Source organism: Canis lupus, chromosome 5 (assembly GCF_011100685.1).
Source record: "Canis lupus familiaris isolate Mischka breed German Shepherd chromosome 5, alternate assembly UU_Cfam_GSD_1.0, whole genome shotgun sequence".
Lineage (NCBI taxonomy): Eukaryota > Metazoa > Chordata > Mammalia > Carnivora > Canidae > Canis > Canis lupus.
The window spans coordinates 52,715,340-52,737,332 of NC_049226.1; the positions used below are offsets into that span (position 1 = coordinate 52,715,340).

The 21,993-nt window shown below is 41.8% G+C and overlaps 1 protein-coding gene across 13 annotated transcripts in view; it reads left to right on the forward strand.

Moving 5' to 3' along the window:
- Nucleotides 1-21,993, forward strand: part of DAB1 (DAB adaptor protein 1) — a 1,027,070-nt gene that overhangs the window by 874,534 nt on the left and 130,543 nt on the right. For all 13 annotated transcript variants that reach the window (XM_038537411.1, XM_038537399.1, XM_038537400.1 and 10 more), the window contains 2 exons: nt 7,795-7,934; nt 16,571-16,669. In XM_038537411.1, coding sequence (XP_038393339.1) covers nt 7,795-7,934; nt 16,571-16,669 — 239 coding nt within the window. The remainder of the gene's footprint in view (nt 1-7,794; nt 7,935-16,570; nt 16,670-21,993) is intronic.

The window sequence follows — 21,993 nt, forward strand, 5'->3', positions numbered from 1 at the left end:
CCATGGGTGTGACATTTACTTTATCCCATTTGGGATTTTATTCCTTGGAGACAAAGTGAAGCACACTCACAGAATGGATTTGAAATAGGGTCTGGATAGAAGAGGTGTTTAGTGGCCCCATACACTTCCCCAAAGTGATTCTGACTCCAGGAGTCCACTGCCTCTTTTGAATAAAGAAATAAATTCATTCAATTATTCAATTATAAAGTAGAGCTGGGCACTGCGGGTCCACTCTATGCCAGGCACCATGCTAGGCTCAGAAACTACAGATGAATCTGTCCCAGCCCCCACCCTGGTGGAGCTCAAGTACAGAGAAGGAGGTATGAAGACAAAGTCAACAAAGTGCCACAGATGTCATGCAGATGCTATGAGGGAATACTGTAGGATTTATGTCGATGTGTTAGGATAGTGCCGAGCTCTGGTACCTTCACTATATTCTGGAGTTTAGAGACTAAGCAGAAAGCTGAGTTGAAGCATATTATTACAAATAAGATTGATTCACTGGGAAAATGCAATGAGGATTATCAGGAGAGCACTCTGGATGCATCTCAGAGGGGGCCTCCCTTTGGGTTCAGAGGAGCTCTCACACATGGTACTGTGCTGAGACCTCAGATGTGGAAGGGGGCTAAGGGGTGGAGAGAGACAGGGTGGGGCAATGTCTTGTGCAAAGGTGCAAAAGTGCAGAGCATATGTGCATTTTGCATGTGTGCAAAAGTACACAATGTCTTGTGCAAAACAAGTGCAAAACTGCAGAGCATAGCCTGCATTGCACAGAGCAGGGCTTGTGGGAAGGTCTGGATAAAAGGCAGAATGTGAGAGATAGGGGGAAAGGAGTCCAAAGTGAGGTTGATGGGTTTAAAAGGGGCCTTGTAGGATATATTAAAGAAGTTAATTGTAGTTGGTGGAGAATGGGGGATATTGGAGTGCTTCCCCCCCTCCAAAAAACAGCCCTCATAACAGAAGATATGCTTGATCTGAAGGTATATTTGAAACATTTATCAGGGAGACAAGGCAAGTCAGAGAGGAGGAAATAACACGGGCCAAGGGCACAGAGAAGCCTGGCCCGCAGGACTGGAGTTTAAGCAGAAATGATATGGGAGGAGAGGGAGGCTGCCCATTGTAGGTGGGGTGAAGCCAATGACATTTCAAGGATGCTAGCATGATGATGAGGTGGTGTCTAGGCTGGGTCTCTTTGGAGGCAGTGTGGGGCATGGATTTGAGAGTGACCATGGAGGCTCCTCTGTGGTGGCTCCTGGATGCCTCCAGATGCTTAGAGTGATAGGATGTATGTGAACCCCACCTGCCCCCACCATCCATGAAAGACAGCAGCCCCTACGATGACCAGCAGTCCATTATAAAATTAGACGTGGACCATTCTTGGAAACCCAAATGCTTTATTGTGATTGTAGGTTTGCTGTGACTCCCTGAGGATCTTTCAGGTTGTTATTTCTCAGTCAGAGAAATCTGCAGGGAAGCATTATGAGATGCAGACCCCTGCAGGGGATGCAAGATTATCTGCTGGGGATGTGGGAAATTATTAGACATCTCTTTATGTTTGGTTCTATAAAGAACATTTTAAGACAAAATGAGCTTTAATGATATCAATACATAGACTGAAAGTAGTTCATACATATAAATTATACAGAAATATACCTATTTTCAATGTATAGGCTCAACAGTATTTTACTGATAGAGACGTGTGATTAAAAATAGAAACCAAAACCCTGGAAATCCTGGTTCTGTGGACTTGGGCAGACCTTTGTTTAAATCTTGGCTCTGGCATTGACCTAGATGTATCAGGTTAGGCAACGTGACTGCTCTGAATTTGTTTCTATAAAGGGACCCAGTAGATTGAGTTGACCCATATACAGACCATCCTCAAAGATTACTGGGTCCTTCCTACTAGACTCAGAGTCTCAATGGATGGTATTTCGGAATCTGTGATTTGAGTTTTGGGGTTTGTTGTTTGGTTTGGTTTGGTTTTTTACAGATGATTGATTCTCCATTATATTAGAATGAAAAAATATCTGCAGTAACCTACTGGCTTGTAGGCTGAGTGCAGGGCTATTTATGTTTTGTTCACTGCTGTATATCTAGCACCTTAGAACACATAGTGGTCACATAATCTGTCTTGACTCCATGAATGAAGGAATGCATGGTCAGTCCTTCCTTCAATCAGTGAGAGCTTCATGCTTCCCTAGATGTTGTCTCAGTGGTATTTCAATATTATCCTCACAACAGAAAGTATCATAAAGAGCTCCTGTGGCCTACACAACAGAGCCCAAAAGCTTCAGGACCCCCAGGAATAGGCCCCCAAAGCCTTGGCCAGCGTCATGTGAGGCTGCTTTTAATACAGTGCTTCCAAAGCATGTGAATTGGCTCAGGTTCACCCCAGACCAATCTAAGCAGCATCTGTGGGGAACTATTTGTGAAAGCTCCCCAGGTGATTCTAAAACATTGCTTGGGCTGAGAAACACTCAAGACTAGACTAACCTAATGACTCACTTTTTTTCTGAATATCATCATACTTTATGCTTTTCTGGAAGTTTCTCCCTTCTCTGCCTGATGACCCCTGCTTCCTCACCAAGCCTCCCTCACATGTCATTTCACCTCTGTAGCTGTTCCTAATCTTCTCCCCACCAAACAATAAATTTCTCCTCCCCTCAGCTCAATATGACATTTAAAGTCCTGGTCACATTTTATGAAGCTCTGTGTGTCCCCTTCTGAAATGTGGCTTCCTCTAGAAAGGAAAGGAGACTCTTTCCACACACCCAGGCACCTCAGAAAGGTAGCACATTGCCTAGCACAAAGAAAACCCTGGGGTGGTGCAATGATGATGACATGATTAGGGGGACCACACAATTGATTATCCAAACTGGGAGGATTGAGAGCAATAGGATGATAGTAATAATAGTGTCAGGGTGAAAGGTGTACACAGGGACTGTCCCAGACAAACTGGAAGTATGATCACCCAGGTACCAATGGTCAACTTTGACTGAGCTCCGACTGTCTCTCATTGCCCTCTGTTGCTGTGTATCATTTCTTTGACCTACACAGTGACCCAGTATTAGCTATACTTCACAGAAGAAAGACACTGTGGCAGACATGGAAGGAAATTTACCCAACACAACACAATTAGGGGAGTGATTGGGAGAGCTGGGACCAGAATTCAGGTCCTTGGAATCCACAGTTCTTGTTCTGGGCCATTAAACCCTGTTGCCTCCCAGTGGAAGATCTCAGGTCTTAGAATAGGGCGGGATAAGATTCTATTCCCAGCTCAGCTTGCAGTAACTTGAATTATATACCTCTCTGGCTTTGGTTTCTTCATTCATAGAATGATGACAGTGCCTATTTCCAGTAGCCCTGCGGGGGTAAAGGGGATAAGACCTGAGAAGATCAGGCACAGTGTGTGTGTTTATGATGTGTTTGTCTTAGGAGAAAGATAGCTGCCAATTTACTGTAGACTGCATAAGGCATCTACTCAAATAGCTGTGACACAAAGTAAAAAGTGGCAAGTGCCATAACAGAGTATGGAGTAAGGTCAACTGATGCCAAGGAGCCTAATAGTTAAACATAAAACCTGGGTTCAAACTCAGGACGTCAGATTAAACTATGGCAGATTTTCTTATTTTTCTTATTTTTTAAAAGATTTTATTATTTTTGAAGTAGTCTCTACACGCAGTGGGAGCTCAAACTCACAACCCTGAGATCAAGAGTTATATGTTCTTTTGACTGAGCCAGCCAGGTCCCCGACTATGTCACATTTGAGTAAGAGTTGCTCCAAAGAAGATATGCAAAAGGACAGTGAGCACAAGAGAAGATAGATACTCAACGTCATTAGTCCTAAGAGAATGCAAAACAAAACTCTGATAATCACTAAACACTCACGAGGATGGCCAAGGCAAAAAAGATAAATATTGGCAAGAATATCTGGTAGAGAAACTGAAACCCTCATACTTTTGCAGGTGAGATTGTAACCCGATACAGCCACTTTGGAAAAACCACTTTGATAATTTCTCAAAAAATTAAACATAGAGTTACCATACGGCCCAGTATTATACCTGATAGAGAACAGGTACTCAGGGAGAAATGGTATAATACTAAGGATTAAAAAATATGCCTACATAATAATTGATACACAAGTGTCATAGCAGCATTGTGGATAATAGCCCCCAAATAGAAACAGCCTAAATGTCATCAATTGACGTGGTACATTGGTAGAATAGAATATTATTCAGCCAGAAACGAAGGGCGTGAAGTAGTTGCATAATACTATAACCGGGAATAACCTTGAAAATGTGATGAAGAGTGAAAGAAACCAGTTACAGAGGATCACACATTGTATGTTACCATTGACGTGAAATGAAATTTGCCTCCAAAACAGGCAAATCCACAGAGGCAGCAAATGGACTTAGTGGTTGTCTGGATTGGTTTGGGGGAGATGGGAAGGCACTGCTAATGGATGCAGGGCTTCTTTGGGGAGTGATGGAAATGTTATGCAATAAGCTAGTGATGATGTTTGTACAACTCTGTGAATGTATAAAATCATTGAATTATATACTTGAAAAGAGGGAATCAAGTGGTATGGGAATTATATCTCAATAAAGCCCTTATTTTAAAAATTCAGGCTCTGCTAATTGATGTTATCTTCTGTAAAATAGGGCAGGTGATAGAGTCTGTCTTAAAGAGCAGGTGTGAGGGCTAAATGAGAGATTGCATGTAAAATCTTGGCCCAGCAACTGGTATAGTAAACGGTCGATAATTGGTAGTGACAATGTTGTTGATTTTCCTTAAACACGTGTCCTTTCTTTTGTCCATCCTGAAGCATAGGGCCACTGGTTCTTTCAGCAGAATAAGGTGGGGATTCGTGATGACTTGGGATGCATGAAGACTGACCCTTTCCCTAATACCCTCAAATCATATGTGCCTCTGATGGAATAGCCTTATGGCTCTGATATCTGTTATTTATTTCTTAACTAATATAACTGAGACCTTGCTCAAGATGTGCTCATGAAAAATTACCCTTTTAATGGTGGAGCATTTAATGAGAAACTGGATTATCTACTGCATAAGTGCCCTTCATACAAATTAGCTTGGCCCTGGGTCCTAATCTAAATTGGGCTCCCTACTTTCCTCTAAATGGCCTAATATTTTCTTATTAATCTCTGCCCTCATTCACCTGATCTGGCTCTGCCCCCTTATGAAGCATCCTCCTTGGTTAGAGCTCTGTGCCTTGACAAATATTTTCTTAAGGCTGTCTTTGTATCTGACTCATAGACATTTTCTGGGACATGATGTGAAGGCTGGAAGCTGTTTGTTCCATTTTCAAGCTGTCTTTTCAAAGGAGTTTTAATGCCGCCAGCGTATTAGGTATCAACAGATTCAGGCCAGGTGAGTTTTGGTACAATATAAAGATGGGGAAATCAGGTAGAATGAGAAGCAATTAATCATGGTGGTTAAGAGAACAAGCTTGAAAACGCATAACACAAGCAAACCATAAGCCTGGTCTTTGGCATCAGACAGATCTGGGTTAAGGTATCACTCAGTAATTTTGGGGAAGTTACTTGGCCTCTCAGATGTTCACTTTTAGCTACTCATTTATAAAAATGTGAATAACAGTACCTATCTCTAGGGTCATGTCTGTGGCTAAACAAATTGGTGTATACAGTGTGCTTTGTATAGAACATAATAAATGCTACCTGGGATATAAAGCTTGGAGAAATCCCAAACAATGAAAGAGATTTGATCAGTGACTAAAATAGTGTCATGTGTTGAAGAGGCAGAGGTGATATTTGGGATAGAGGAAGATAACCTTCCCTAGAAATAGAGCAAGCCATAGGCCATTCCTACCCAACATTGCATGATAATGCAGAGAGGTGACTTGGTAGACCGTGTTGTTGAGCTAGATGTCTGTACAGAGTGTATCATGGCAAGTGTCCTCTTTGTTCATAGCTTTATTCTCTGACATCTGCCCTCACAGAATCCTGAGGCTGAATTTTTACATTTATTATAGGTTCTGACTCATCATCCCTGTGTTATATCTGCTTTGTGGAATGTAATTCAAAGGCTTTAATATACCAGAAGTCAGCAAGGGTACACTGGGAAAAAGCACCAGCTGGAAATTAGGGGTCTGGCTCTGCAGACATTTCTCCTTTGTACCCACCTCCCTCAGCATGGGATCTTCTCTGTGCTTCTTTCACGGGGCTGATAATAGTGACAACAGCTGCCATTTTCTGAGAACTTAGCATGTGAATCTGTGCTTCACATGTACTCTCTCCTATAAGTTACTATTCACAATAAGTCAGAAGGTAGATCTCTTATCCACATTTGACAGATGGGGAAACTGAGGCTAGGTAGACAGTTCAGTTGGTTTTCAAGTGAGAAAGCTATGATTTGAAATGAGGATGTCCAACTAAAGCCAGTACCTTCTTACACAACTGGTATAATGTGTTACACATTTTTACCTTCAGTCGCCAAAATCTTGAGCTGGTAGGGTCAGAGACTGTGTCTCATGCGTCTGTTGCAGAGAGTTACAGCATCTGGCATAGGGGAGACACTCAATGAGGGACAACTGAATAAATAAATGGGCCACAAGTTATGGTTTTTTTTTTTTCAGTAGAAAAGCATTGTGCAATGATTAAGTATTGCTGTTATTTTTCCTCTGTTTTCAACTCAAATGATTCTCAACTGCACATGATAGAAAGGCCTTAGTTTGCACGTTATATAGATACAGGGGGGTAGGCTGAGATATTGCTCATGTGCCCAGCTCAGAAATTCTGCCCAGTAAGAGCAGGTATGATAGAGGAAGGCATTGGAAATTCAAGTCAATGATGTTCCAGGCCATGAGTCTCAGAGACTAGAGCACCTCATGTTTTAAGAGCCACACATACAATGCCCCATCCTTTGATGAATTTTACCAAAGTTTGATGGTATTAGAAATTTTAATTCTTGTGTATTCATCTTTTTTCTGACTGTGTGAACTTGGGACCAGCTCCTTGAATTCTGTGACCTTCATCTTCTTCATCTAGATGATGGATATGGTTGAGTTTTTATGAAGAGTGCGATCAAGTTTATAAAACATCTCCCATGAGACACTCAGTTCACAGAAACTTTACTGTCCTTATTTTATGTGGTTGTATTTGAACTTCTGGTTGATATATCATAGCAAAATATTATGTTAATAATTACTGAGAAAGGCTGTTGCAGGATATGGGCACACCGTATCAAGTAGCCTACTTCTATACACATGAGTTAGCAGAAGAGATATTGTAAAACCATTTTTTTTATAGTTGTCCCTGGATCATTATTTGATACAAAGCTATTACACTGGAGCCTCACTAAAAAGCAGCCCATGGAATTGGGTGTAAGAGGGTCTTGGACCCTAACCAAAGAGGCTCTGTGCTAATACCACTTTCTAACAAGAATGTCAGACATGAACTCCTACTAGGTGATTCTTATTTGTTAAATATCTAGCGTGCATCAAACTTCTGTATTGGGTGCTTTACACGTGTTGTCTAGTTTAATTATCTTAATGCCCCATTGGGGTTGGCTATTTTTAACTCTTATTTTCTCTTGCCTGAGAAAACTCAGAGAGAAGTAAGTTGCCTCTGGATTTAAAAGGATATAGCCAGAATTTGCATCCAAGAGAACTATAATTACTTTCTACTCGGTCCAATGATGTGACTTCTTAGAACATAAGTGAAACCAGAGAACAAATCTCAGCACTATGGCTATTTAAAGACAGTGGGACCTGAATACTTACATGCCTGCAGTCCTGCTTTTCTCTGTTTCTAGGTCAGGATCGCAGTGAAGCCACTTTGATAAAGAGGTTTAAAGGTGAAGGGGTCCGGTACAAGGCCAAGCTGATCGGGATTGATGAGGTTTCTGCAGCTCGGGGCGACAAGTTATGTCAAGATTCCATGATGAAACTCAAGGTACTGTGCAAATATTTTACTTTCAAAATCATTGGCTTAATAGGACCGAGGGAAGGGAGTGATTATGATCATTGTGGCAAAACTTTTTACTTATTCATTTTTTAGTAAATTACTTGGTTCACTGATGAGTCAGTGCATATATTCATTGGGAAGAGATTTTAGTCATCATGAAAATATTTATTGAGCGCCTACTGTGTGGAGATATTTTCCTGAAACTGGTTTTATAACTTATGAGCATATCACATTTTATTCAATTTTATCTTCATTGTGCACTGCCTGCAAAAAGAAAAGTTGTCGAATTTTATAGTCCCTCAGATTTTATAAATCTTTACCTTTTGTTATTTTTTAACACATTTTAAGTATTTTGCCATATGATAAATATGGTAAAAGATGCTACATTAAGATAAAAGCTAATTTTATTCATTTTTATCATTCCTATTAATGTTTCAAAATACTTTGTAAAGTGTTAATTTTTAAAGTAATGTGTAATGAGATTATGGGATTAGGAGATATCACAGAGAGGTTTCTGATTATAAATATTTAAAGAAGGCTTTTTTATTGAAAAATCTAAGAAAGAAAAAAAATCTAAGAAAGAAATTGGGGAAAAAGTAATATGTAGAATAAAATTATGTTATTAAATGGCCTTTAAAAGCATGTGAAAAAGAGCATAATTTTTCCTACATTCTGATCTTCATATAGTCTATGTTTCCTTCTTTTAAAAAGTGACTTAAAATATTGGAAAAACAAATGATTTAGCAGGACACCTCAAAAATACCTCATGCATTTAACGCATATAATTTAAGTATTTTCCTGATTATAGAATTCACAAGATGTTCATTGTAAAATATTTTGAAAATACACAAAAATAAAAGGAAAAAAAATTAAAATCACCACATAAAATCAGTGTCAACATTTTTGTGTGTAACTCACAATCTGCCTTTGTATATTTATTTATTTTTTAAAGATTGTATTTATTTATTCATGAGAATACACAGGAGAGGGAGAGAGGCAGAGACACAGGCAGAGGGAGAAGCAGGCTCCATCCAGGGAGCCTGACGTGGGACTTGATCCCAGGTCTCCAGGATCATGCCCTGGGCTGAAGGCAGCACTAAACAGGTGAGCCACCTGGGCTGCCCTATTTATATATGTTATATGAATTACAAACATATGTAATGCACTTGGAATTGCTACTTAGTCTTTTTTTTTTTTTTTTTTTTTAGAGAGAGAGAGATTTTATTTATTCATGAGAGACACACAGAGAGAGGCAGGCTCCTCGCAGAGAGCCCAGTGTGGGACTTGATCCCCAGACCCGGGATCATGCCCTGAGCTGAAGGCAGACACTCAGCCGCTGAGCCACCCAGGCGTCCCACTATTTATACAGTCTTATATCCTGTTATTTTTTTTTCTCATTTAATATTATGAGAACTTTTTTCATACTTTGAAATAGTCACTCAGGATGCAACTTGGTCAGTGTAATTTTTTTAAGTATAAAAAAAAGAAGAAGAAGAAAAAATATATATACAAGGCTGGCCAAGTGCCTCCAAGAATGAACTGGGACAGGATCTGTAAAACACCCTCTGTGTTGCCTTTTCTTTCCTATTTGCTTAATAAATCATAACTCTTATTTTTATTTATAGTATACAAATTTTCTCAGTAATTTAAGACATATAAAAGATGCTAAGTATCTTGTAGTATGGCTGTAGAAATCATTTTTAAAAATCTTAATTTACTTTTAAAATTTTTTAGGGAGATTTTATTTTATTTATGTATTTATTTGTTTGTTGTTTGTTTATTTATTTATTTATTTATTTATTTATTTATTTATTTATTTATTTGAAAGAGAAAGAAAGAGAGAGCATGAGTGTGAGCTGGAGGAGGAGGGAGAGAGACTCTGAAGCCGACTCTGTGCTGAGCACAGAGCCCCATGTGGGGCTCGATCCCACGACTGTGAGATCATGACCTGAGCCAAAACCAAGAGTCAGACACATAACCGACTGAACCATCCAGGCACCCCAGAAATCTTAGTTTTCTAAACTACCTACCCATTATTTATTTAGCTGTTACATAAGCAAGCCTTATTTTAATAGTTATGTGTCTATTATAAGGTATACTAGAAAAAGGTTTTAAAAGATACCAAAATCATGATTTCACAGACTGTCACCTTGGGAAAGGTTAATATTTTCTTTCTTTCCTTTTTTGTTTTTATGATTAAGCAGTGTTACGAGATTTGAGGGCAATCTAATAATGAGCTCTTTTTCTGTTAAGCTCAAATCTGATTGATAAGTAGATAAAGAAGTCTGACAGGAGGACCTCTAAACTCCAATCTTCTGATTGATAAATGCTGGGATGGAGGGTATAACGTGGATATATGGCCACAGTGGGCATCCTTAAGAGACACAGGCTGTCCCATGTGGTCTGTGGAGCAGTTGGATAACTGCAAGCCTTCTTGTTCCCACCAACCACTGTCCTGTCCCAGAGCAAGACTTATGATCCATGCATGAGATCTGAGCAGAGCACAGCCTCTCTACCAGTGGGCAGATTGCAGGGAGAACCCAGAGGAGACTGAGCCTGGGGTCCTCAGCTTCTCTCCAGACTTCCATCAGGTAGAGCCATGCCTTCTACCCCAAGGAGACCCTAGCCAGTGAAAGGAATGAAGGCCCAGACCTTCATTTTTGCTGAAGTCCCCCCCTTACTTAATATGAGACCAGGTAAATGAGATTTGCTCCTAGCAAATATTAAATAAAGGACATCAGGAAAAACCTCCCAACATCCTGGTTCTCACCCAGAGCCCCGAGTAAGTCTGCTGAGGAGCTGATGCTTCTTCTCCCAGCATCCTGCTAGATTGCTATTCACCAGGCATCTGTCACAAAGCGCCTTGTTGGCCAACTGCCTTCATGGAAGCACTGAGTTCTAAGTGGCTTTGAGCAGCAGCCTGCCTGTGCTCTCTGAAGGTCCTCTGTCAGCATTAACGTTGACTCCAGCTAGCTGGACCAGGCCCAGCAATGATTGCTGACCTTGTGCGTGTGTTACCTGCAGTGAAGTGCCCCATCTGTCACCCCTTATAACCATGAGGTCCCCAAAGCCCTGGGAATTTGTCCTTCCATAACACACTCCTGTCAGATGCACTGAGCTTGTTGAGGGGGTTCTTGATTCCCAGACAATTGTGTTTCATTATTTGCAAGTTCCTGAGAAGAATGTTGACATTTCAGCTCCCAGTGGTTTTTCTTTAGGAGAACAGAAACATAAATGATCGATTCTCCATTTGGCCACCTGCCCAGGAAAGAAAGAGGCAGAGAAGTACAAAATGCCTGTTAGCCTTGCAAAAGGGCCCACTTGTTCATATTAGGCCATAGGAGAAATAAAAAGAAAATCTGTTTTTCTTTGCTAGACTCAGAGGCTGGTACCTTTTCTTGTTTTAGAGAGTTTTCTTTTGGATTACAGAGATTTGAGAGGAGATTCCTATTCCGAGGATGAGTGGACTGTTGCCTATCCTCTAGCTAAACACCATCATCGTCATGTTTTAATTTAGAATCAACATAAGCAGTTTCCCAGATAACATCTCTGAAATAGATATTAGCCTCTCTGTTTTAGAAATTAAAAATCTGAAATTGATAGAAGTTAAGGGATTTGCCCCACCTTCCTTTAACCTGTGTTAACCCCAGAATTCAGACCATGATCTCTAGATGCCCACTATTCAATAAGACATAGTTTAGTGCTTAATTATATTCTTTTTTGTATCTGCATTTAACTTATCTTTGTTTCCCAGTGAGATTTTAAGCCCTAGCTGATAAGTTACTACCCAGTCTCCACATATCATTGACTTACAAAGTAGTCAGCTTTTTTTTATTTAAGATTTTACTCATTTATTAATGAGAGACAAGGAGAGAGAGAGAGAGAGAGAGAGAGAGAGAGAGGGAGGCAGAGACACAGGCAGAGGGAGAAGCAGGCTCCATGCAGGAAGCCCAATGTGGGACTCGATCCCAGGACTCCAGGATCACGCCCTAGACTGAAGGCAGGCACCCAACCACTGAGCCACCCAGGGATCTCCAAAGTAGTCAGCTTTTAGAGATGTTGGGCAAAACAGTGGTGGTTGAGACTCTAGGAGGGGATGAGATCTCCCAGAGACAGTGCCTGGAGGGCTAATTACAGAGCTCTAAATATGTCAGCTGGGGTCCTATAAGAAGCAGAGCCCACCTTGGCTAGGTCAGAGGAGGACACTTGAATGAAAGAGCCACTTAGAAAGGGTAGGTAAGGTTAAGTAAGGTACAAGGGATGGTTAACCTCTCAGACACCTGCAACAGTGAAAGCAGTTACCACCCTAGAAAGAAAGATTACTGAAACCCAGGCAGAGCAGGATTGAGGAGGAAGTCCTCTCCCTCACCAAGCAGAAATATAGGCACAGCCAGAGATGCAGCACAAGGAAGGAAAGGATATGGATGGAATACCCTGACCTCTCTCCCCATCCACCTTCTAATCTCTTGCCTCTCTTGCATGGGTGGAACTCAACTGGAATCAAGATGACAGGAAGCCCAGAGTACCAGGGAATGCAGTCCACAGGGGCCAGGCTCTGGACACAAAACAGAATAAAGTCTTTAAATTCTTTTTTAACCAGAAAAAGTGAAATTTGGGGTGAGTTATTTCCGAGGCTTGTATAGCTGATAACTAGGAAGGCTGAAATTGGAGACCAGCTTTTTTAAATAGTAGAACATTCTGGAATAGCATAATAGGTTTTTGGCCATTCGTGCCTAAAGCCTGTTGTGTTTTCCTACCTGTTTTACAGGATCCATGGAGATCACAGCCATCCCATTATATGTTTGCACCATGCTGGGGGAGGTTTCTCAGAGCCCTTTCTTGGGCTTCCCCTTTCTGATCCTCACAACAATCCCAGAGCTGGACAGGGCAGCCAGTTAATCGTGCCTGGTGTGCCTGACCTCTTGTGTGTCAGTTCCTTCATGGAGATGCTACCTACGTGTGACTCCCTTAGGGATGCCCATGTCAGCCATTTCACACATGGCATTGCTTCATAAAAAGAATCTTACTACCAGTAATAATAACTGTTATTCACTGAGCTCTTCCTACATGCAGCTTACTTGCTTAAGGCCTGCATGTGCATAACTGTTTTCAATATCTGAACACCCTTACAAGGTAAGAAATGTGATTATTATCATTTAAAATTCCCCTTCACTGCAGAGTCTGGTTGCTGGTGGATCCACTCTGCTCTTTGCAGAACATTTTTGACATATCTGTAGTACATCATGTAGTCTTTTCTCCCCCATCTATGTTTTCTAAATAAATAAATAAAAGCTCTCGAGGAAGGTTATAACAGAAAGAAGCCCAACATTGGAATCCAAAATATCTCTAGTTTGAATTTTCTTTCTGTCTTCTTAGTTCCTTGAGGTTTGGGGAGATCACTTGCCCCCCTGGCCTTATGTTTCCTTACATATAAACTAAGCGAGATCATTTTTACTTCTCAGGATTGTGGCCTGGGCTAAATTATATGATACGTAAGAGAACTTGTAGCACATAGTGTAGCTACTCAAAAAAATGCCTGACTGTATTTTCCAGATTTCCAATGGTGACTTAGTCAGGTGGCAAACAGTGAGGCACTGAGCCCCAAAGGGCACATCCATCCACATCATCTGACTCCCCAGTCCAAGCTGTCTCCTGGACCGCTGCTGCTGCTGCTGCTGCTGCTGCTGCTGCTGCTGCTGCTGCGTGCCAGCAATGAATAATCTCGTGGTGGAGATGAGACCGTGAGGCGTGCTGTCTGCTAGCACACTTGCCTGGACTTAGTGCAATTTTTCAGAGCTTGACTCAGGGTCCTGTCTCACAGGAGAAACATGCTTGATAAAATTGGAGTTTTATTTCCCCAAAGACAGCACTGCAGGGATAGTCCTTCCCTCTTTCATTTGTCATGTAAAGCCACCACCAGCCACTGCCCCAAGCAGAAAAGCTCCTGGAACATGTGTGTGTGCTCTCCCTATCCTTTTTTGCATACAGCTGCATTTGAGCAGCACATTCTTTGGCACCAGGAAGCAAAGGGGGGCATGATCTGGGCAGCACTACCGTGTGCCAAGAGTCACGGCTGTTGGTGTGGCAGTGGTTCAGAGAGCTAAGGACCACAAGGACTCTTCTCGATCAAAGGTGCCACCCTCTTCCCCACCATGGGCTGTGATGTTCTCGCCTAAGAGGAGTTAAACAAGAAGGAAGGGCTCCCCGCCCTTTCGACAGTCCTTTCAGTCCTTCCAGTCGTTTCATTTATGACGGAGCTACTTCCAGTTCGTGTGTGTGTGTTTGTGTGTGTGTGTGTGTGTGTGTGTGTGTGTGTGTGTCTGGAGATCTGAAGCTGGAAGTTTCAGCTGTGGAGGGGTGGCAGCATAAGGTATTTTATTCCAAACCCAGCCAAGAACACAGCATTCAGAGTGGAGTTTCCCTAGGTTGAAAGTCTGGCGGGCCTACTCAGTTTCCTTTTTGAGGAAGAGGAAAAGCAAGGAGAGAGGATAATGCAAAGCGGGGGTGGTTCAGAGACAGTGTCCCCAGTAGGGTGGCATGAGAAGTAAGAATTACCCCCTGGGACTGCTAAAACATACTTTGGCCATTCTCCCCATGTTTCATAGAATCATCCTCAGGGAATTTACGGAAAACCAGCGCACATCGAGGACTCTAGAAACCTCTAAGCAAGGAAGTTACAGAGACAGAGGACCTAGCTTTGGGAGTGAGTCACTCTCTTTAACTATTTAGAGGAACAGGCATTGCAGGAGGGATCTCTGGTCAGAGTGTGGCAGCCCCAAGGGGCTGAAAGAGCAAGGCTGAGGAGGGTTATGTACCCAGAGAGATCTGGGCTTGCTAGAAAGAAGACCCCCCCACCCCCAAACCCCGCCCATGGAGAGGATTATGTGCTCCCTGCACCAGGAGTCTAGTGAGCTGAGTTGTAGTCCCAGATCTCCGCCAGGACCCTGTACCACCCTGTACTGTCCACACCCACCTCCCAGGTACCACTGTCCTCATCTGTCAGCTGGAACCTTGGAAGATCCTCTTGAGCTCTGACATTCCCTACATCTGCAAGGGTGTAAGTGGCGATTGAGAATGAATGGGTGACTCAGGAGGGAGTGAATTTCCTGCTAGACAGTCCCCAAGCAGGATGCAGAGCAGAGACTTTTAGGGACAGTCCTCCATTCACCAGAAGAAGTTAATTTTCATGCCATCCCTGTAGTGTGTTCCAGGCACTGTACTAGATCCTTGACCTAGATTTTCTTGAATTCTCTCAGTCACACAAGGGTAGTGTTTATGCTTGAGGATGTGGGAATGAGAAGTCATCTGTCCAAGATCACAGAGAGCTGGAAGCAGGAGCCAGCTGTTCCGATTCCAATACCCCAAGTGAGGATAACCAAACATCTTCAAAGGGATGCCTCGAACCCGTGCCTTCTGGTCATCTCTGTTCCTAACACTGCTGGCTCTCTGCCACTGAGGTTGTGAACATGCTGTACTGACAAGAGCACAAATGACTGGTCTCTCCCAGAAACATGACATCATGATTATTTTAGACTTCTAGAATTACAACTGCTAATAGTTGGGCTTGATCTTGCACTCAATGGAGGCGAACAGCATTGAAGGGGCTAGAAGCACCAAAACACAACGCAGAGACAGGAAGACCCCCATGCAGAGTATAAATGCCTTGGAATGTCCTCACCCTCTGAGTGGTACCCTCATATGAAGCCCACGCTTACCTGTCACTGGCCACCACAGAAGCTGGTTTGAAAAGCACACATCTTTGCTCTTCACTTGCATCATGTCAACTTGGGAAGAAGTCTGGATAGCACATTCATGTCACAGTGATTTACAGAGTGCCTCTTCCCTCCAGGGACAGTCCCAGGCACTACTTGTAGAGCAGCAAGCAGTATCGCTGCCTTTTGTGATGTTTACCTTCTGACTGACTCACATGCATATCTTTGGTTTATAAAAAAAAAAAAGCTTGGAAAAGTGGGGAAACAGATGCATTGATAAATAGAATGCATTGGGTAGGTACCTTCCTACCAGAAAGGGTAAAGGAAAATAGGAAACATATGTGGTTAAAAAAACTGCAAACCATAAGCATATAACTCTGATGATCATATTCTTCCAGACAAAATGGAGACATGCAGTCTGGCAATGGTTTTTATTTTCTTTCTAATCTTGAAAATTGATTCCTAGGGAAACTTTCTCCAGAAGTATAATGATAAAATCACATTGAGGAATATATTTTGTGATTCATCTTTATGTAATAGATTGAAACCACGTACAGTATGAAGCCCAGCAAAAAACAATTAATGAGAGGATCATATTGTGTATATCTTGGGGTCTTGAATGCTGAGCTGGATATCTAGGCACAAAGTAGGCTTTCTATAAATCTTGGGTAGTCATGTGAATCAGTGTTCAGGTTTCTATTTATACAATGTTAGAGATAACATTAGGGTAAGTATTAGCCTAAAATGTCAAGGAGAGGCAAACACACCAGGCAGGGAAGCATGGAAGGAGCGAAGGGAGAGGAGTGTGTGTGATGGGTGGCATTGGCTGATGGTATCTGACATGCCTTTGGGACTGGAGGGAATCTTCAAATGAAAACACTCAAGTAAAAACCATGTCCTTCCTTTCAACAGGGCGTTGTTGCTGGCGCGCGTTCCAAAGGAGAACACAAACAGAAAATCTTTTTAACCATCTCCTTTGGAGGTATCAAAATCTTTGATGAGAAGACAGGGGTAAGTAAAAGAATCACATGGCATTGTGAAATTGAATCCATTGACAGATGTGCCCTTAAAAGCCTCTACTCTGGGCAGGAATATCAAACAAGCATAAAAACACATAAAGCGACTGACAAACTTGATCAACTGTGATCGTCCATCAAAGGGAAGCTCTTCCCTGACTTGGCCACAGTGTTTCTAACAGTGTGATTGTGATAAAAGTGTCAAACAGTCCCCGTAATCTAACAGGAGATTGATGAGCTTTGAAGTGCAGTGGGTAATGTGACAGTTTAACTTAAATTTCTTTGTGTGTTGGCAACTTTAATGACATGCATCCTAGAGGGAGACACATGAATGTCTTTTGACTTGGTCAAAGCATCCAGACTCTCCTGAGGTTAACCTGTGCCACCTTGCAATTGCTGTAATCGAAAAAGAATGGAGTTTTCAATCTTAGAAAAATCTGTCACTGCATGACCAGGAAATGTAAGGGCTGATATGTTTGTTGAACCCACCAAAGAAATGGTTTGTGTTCTCATCAGCCCCCAGCAGCAGTTAGCTCCCACATTCAGCCCCAGGGCTGCCCTCACAGTGCTGGTGCTGTTCATGGACGATAAGGGAAAAACAGAAAAATGTTCTATGATCTGTTTAGTCCAGAGAGCAGGAGTCAAATGAATATGGGTTTTTTTTTCTTTTATTCATTCAGTGCTTTACAGCTTATAAAACACCATTATATATGTCACCTCCTTTGCAGTTCCCAAGTTAATTTTCCAGTGTTGTGTAAGCTAGCCTCAACTAGCCAAGTTACTTGACCTTAGTTATTTTGCATTATACTTTCTTCCCTTTGTTCTGACTCCTATTAGGGTACCATCCGGGTAGGAGGATGATAATTTAACAGTAAAAATGGGTTTTGAAGAGAAGTGATTTCTGAGGAATTAGTAATAGAACTGATATATGTATACCCAGATTCATACTGACATTATTCACAGCAGCTAAAAGGTGGAAGCCATCCAGGCATCCATCAGCAGATTGAGTAGATGCACAAAACATGGTGCCTATATCCAATGGAATATTATTCCATGGCAGAGAGGAAGGAAGTTCTGACACATGCTACTACACAAATGAAATGTAAAAACGTTATACAAAGTGAAATAAGCCAGTTATAAAAAGATAAAGTCTGTGGGATTCCACTCAAATGACATATCTAGAGAAATGAAATTCAGAGAGACAGCAAGTAGAATGTGGTTGTGAGGGCCTGCGGGGCATGGAGGGGCATGATGAAGAGGTAGTGGTTAGTGAGTATGAAATTACAGTTTGGGAGGAAGAAAATGCTGCTTGCACTGAATGGCTGGGGTGGCTGCACAACGCTGTCAGTGCACTTTACGCCACTGAACTGCGTGCCAAGAAATACTTAAAATGGCAAAGTTTGAATTATGTACAGTCCACTATAAAAAATAACTAGTGATAATTAGTCCCCCTCATGGGGTACCTACTGTATACTACGTGCCTTTCAGTCTCGTTACGTACATGATTCAGTTTTGCCCTCACAGCAGTCCTATGGGAAAATAATAATAATAATTTCATCAAGCTCATAATATGTACCAGGTATTGTTGTGAACCCCTTGTGAGTACCAACTCAGTTAATCCTCACGACAGCCCTGTGAGGGTAGATGGTGGCACCTCTCTATTTATTTTGTAGTTGAAGATATCAAGGAGAAAAATGTACGTAATTTATTGAAAGTAAGTGATGATGCAGACAGGATTAGAACCCTGGTTAGTCTGGCTTGTGAGTCTTTTCACTGAGCCTCAGTGCCTGTTATCTCTCAGGATAAATGACTTTGCCAAGGTTATCCAGCATGTGGGAAGTGAGAGTGGGATTTAGCCTCCTGATGGCCCAAGTCACTATCAGGGCACTTGACCTCTCTATTGTAGAGAATGGTAGCTTTCCTGGGGATGCCTTAGGAGAAAGTAGTTTTTAGAATGAGGGCACGAGCAGAGAGGGCTGGAATACAGCAAGCTTAAGAGCCCAATGAAAGCCTCTCCTGCCTTACTAAAAGTGTAGTTTCTGAAACCAGAAGAGTTTTTCCTTCTCTTGGGTAGACTACAGTTTGGAGACCTGTGCTCAGTTTTGAACCTCACACTTGAGAAGGGACATAGGCAAATCAAAGAGCATCCCAATGAGGGGAACCAGGACAGTTGGTGGACTAGAAACTATGTGGAGCCAAGACTTTTTTTTTTTTTTTTTTTTTTTTGAGCCAAGACTACTTCTTAACACAGGTAGAGCCTCATGGGATCCCGGGCAGCACACATGAGGAAGAGGGCTGCAGGCTTGTAGAAACTTGTAGGACGTCATTCATCCCTTAGCCTCTTTATTGGAGGGAAACAAGTAATGTGGACCAAGCCTAACTGGGAGATATATATACCCAAATACTACATCATCATCTCTGGTCTCCGTTGCCACCATGACAGCTGGTATAACCAGAGGGGCAGGAATGAGGTAGAGTGTCGGATGCTTTATCTTGTCCAGGGGCCATGTTTTTGGGCATTGCTGTTGCATTATGTAAGCCACCATGAAAGAGGCTGTGCCCAAATCATTAAAATTCCAGTCACCAAATTTTAACTAATGAGATGGTCTATTATCTTGACCCAGATCTAGATCCTCAGTCAAGGGTGGCTAAACTGGCCCTCAAGAAAGATACTACCAAACTCTTGAATGCTCTTTTTGATTCTTCGGTGGGACACAAAAGGAACACCAGTAAAATCATTATTTTAGCTCAAAGCCATTTGACTTGGTGGGGACAAAAATGTCAGATTCCCGATGGAGACTCAGAAGGCAGAGTTGGATGTTTTCCGTTTGGCTTACTTCACTCCAGTTCTGTTGGATTCACATTAGGTCCCAGTAGCATCTTGCTTCCACAACCCGAGCTTGTTACTCTGGCTCAACACAGTCTAGGGAAAGCTAGTGGAAAGGACTGAGCATGATAAAGCATGAAGCAGAAGCAACAGGGACTAGGACACCCCATATTAAGAGTGTTCATCCCTCCAAAGAGTCGTGTAGTAGCAGAAGGAGCTGACTTGCTCTGTGGGACCCAACAAATAGAACCGAGACCAGGTGGCAGAAGTTTCTTTGAAGCAGTTTCAGTTGAGGAGGAGGAGGAAGAATTTTCTACCAGTTAGATGGACCACCTTCTATGCTAGTGAGTTCACCATCACTTAGGAGGGTTCAGGCAACAAGCATAGGATGAGAAAATTGTGGAAGGGAGCCAAGTAGAGGATGAAGTATTGAACAAAGTCACATTGAAGTTGAATCCTGAGACTAGTTATAAAATTCTGTTTCTTCCTTCAAGTCATCGCTGTTGATGTGATTTATCTTCAGATAAATGGAGGTTTTTCAAACTCCATTGGAGATTATGAGCAGCAAGAGTTTACTAAACCCTTGTTGTTACCCAGCAGGGGACCAACTGATTGTGCCGGATAAGAGTTTAAGTGAAGTATTTTGTCCTTCATATCAACGAAATGGAAAACTGGGTTTTTGTCATTTGGAATGACAAATTTTAGTTGTTTATCATATCTAAAGTATTCCTGCTCAAGCTTGACTGCATATTTTTTCAAACCAAAAAAAGAAACATTTGCAGAACGTGACAATAGCTAGAATTTTAAAATCCAAAAGCTGTCAAAAATGTTTTGATCCCAATTAAAGAGACCCTTTGCAGCAATTTACACCTTGTCTTGAATTTCAAAGGGTTCTTGATCCCAATCCTTATTTGAGTAAATTCTGTTTTATTATTAGTATGTTGCAGGGAAATGAATCAATATTGAAAAGCTGTTCATATTTTCAGATATCTAGGTATTGATAATGTGTCAAGAGGATCAGTGAGAATGCAGAAAATGTCATATATAAACTCATTGTTATTGGTAATAGTAGGAGCTGTAGCAAATCAGGAGTAGTGTGGTTTCATATCAGTGTTACCAGGTCCTCAGTTCAGACCAGCGGGTACCAAGGCAGAAGTGATATCATCTTCATTTTTGCAGATAAAGAAACTGAGATTTTAGGAGTGTGTCTGACTTAGCTGTCGACTTAGAACAAGCCTTCTAGTCTCAAATCTTCTGTCTTTCCAGGGAAACTCACTGACTCTCTTCTCTCTTAATTTACAGTCTTATTCCATAGAATTGCTATAATTTTGAGCCATAAAAAAAAATCGTAAATACTGTAGGACCCTGACAATAAGTCTGTTTCTCAAGACACAGGGCAGTAGTCTGCCTCAACTTTTCAAGATGATGTAATATCTCGTTGCCATAATCACATGTGAATTTTACTTGTTTGGTTTAACCAACCCCGCTTTGGTACTACAATGTGACCATTTGACGTGCATTACCAGAATTCTATGAAGTAGGTGCTATTATTATTATCATCATCAATTTTACAGTTGAGAAAACTGAAATCCAAATTAAGTCCCACAGTAAATTAAATAGCAAGAGCTGAAATTCAACCCCCGGCAGTCTGGCCCAGAAATCCCTGGTGCTAGTAAGACAGTACTGATAATACCATACCTGCCTCAGTCTGTTTGGGCTGCTTTAACAAAAATAACATAAAGGAAGTGGCTTATAAATAACAAACATTTATTTCTCACCGTTCTAGAGACTGGGAGTCAGGTACCATGGCCCCAGCAAATTCAGTGTGTGTGTGGAGACCCCGCTTCCTCATAGCTGGTGCCTTTTTGCAGTGTGTCCCCCACATGGTAGAAGGGGTCAGGATGCTTTCAAGAACCTCTATTAACATGACACTAATCTTATTCCAAAAGGGCTCTGCTCTCATGACCTAATTATGTCTCAAAAGCCCCACCTCCTAATACCATCACCTTGAGGGTCAGAATTTCAACATAGGAATGGGGGAGGAACCACATAAACATTCAGACCATAGCCATATCAAATTTTATAAGTGACGTGCTTTTATATGTATTAGAGCAGATTCAGTACTCTTTCTGTTTTATTGTCACCATTATTCATTTTCATTCTGATGACCTTTCCTGAGGGAAGGTACAAGGAAGGGAGTTACAGTTGGAACTGTCTCGTGGATGGGACGTTGGCAGCATATCCAGTACATGGTTGGGCAAAATCAGATCGGATGCCTCTTCTGTGCCCTGTGATGTTGTTTCCTGGGGATTTAAAGGTGAATGAGACGTGGTCCTTGCCCTTGAGCTGTTCACAGTCTGGCTTCACCAGACTCACAAAGCAAACTGACAATTGCTGAGATACAGGTGTGAATGGAGTTGTCAGTACTCAGGGAACGGAGGCCCAGCTTTGCCTAGAATTTTCAGGAATTGTTTCACAGAAAGGGGCACACC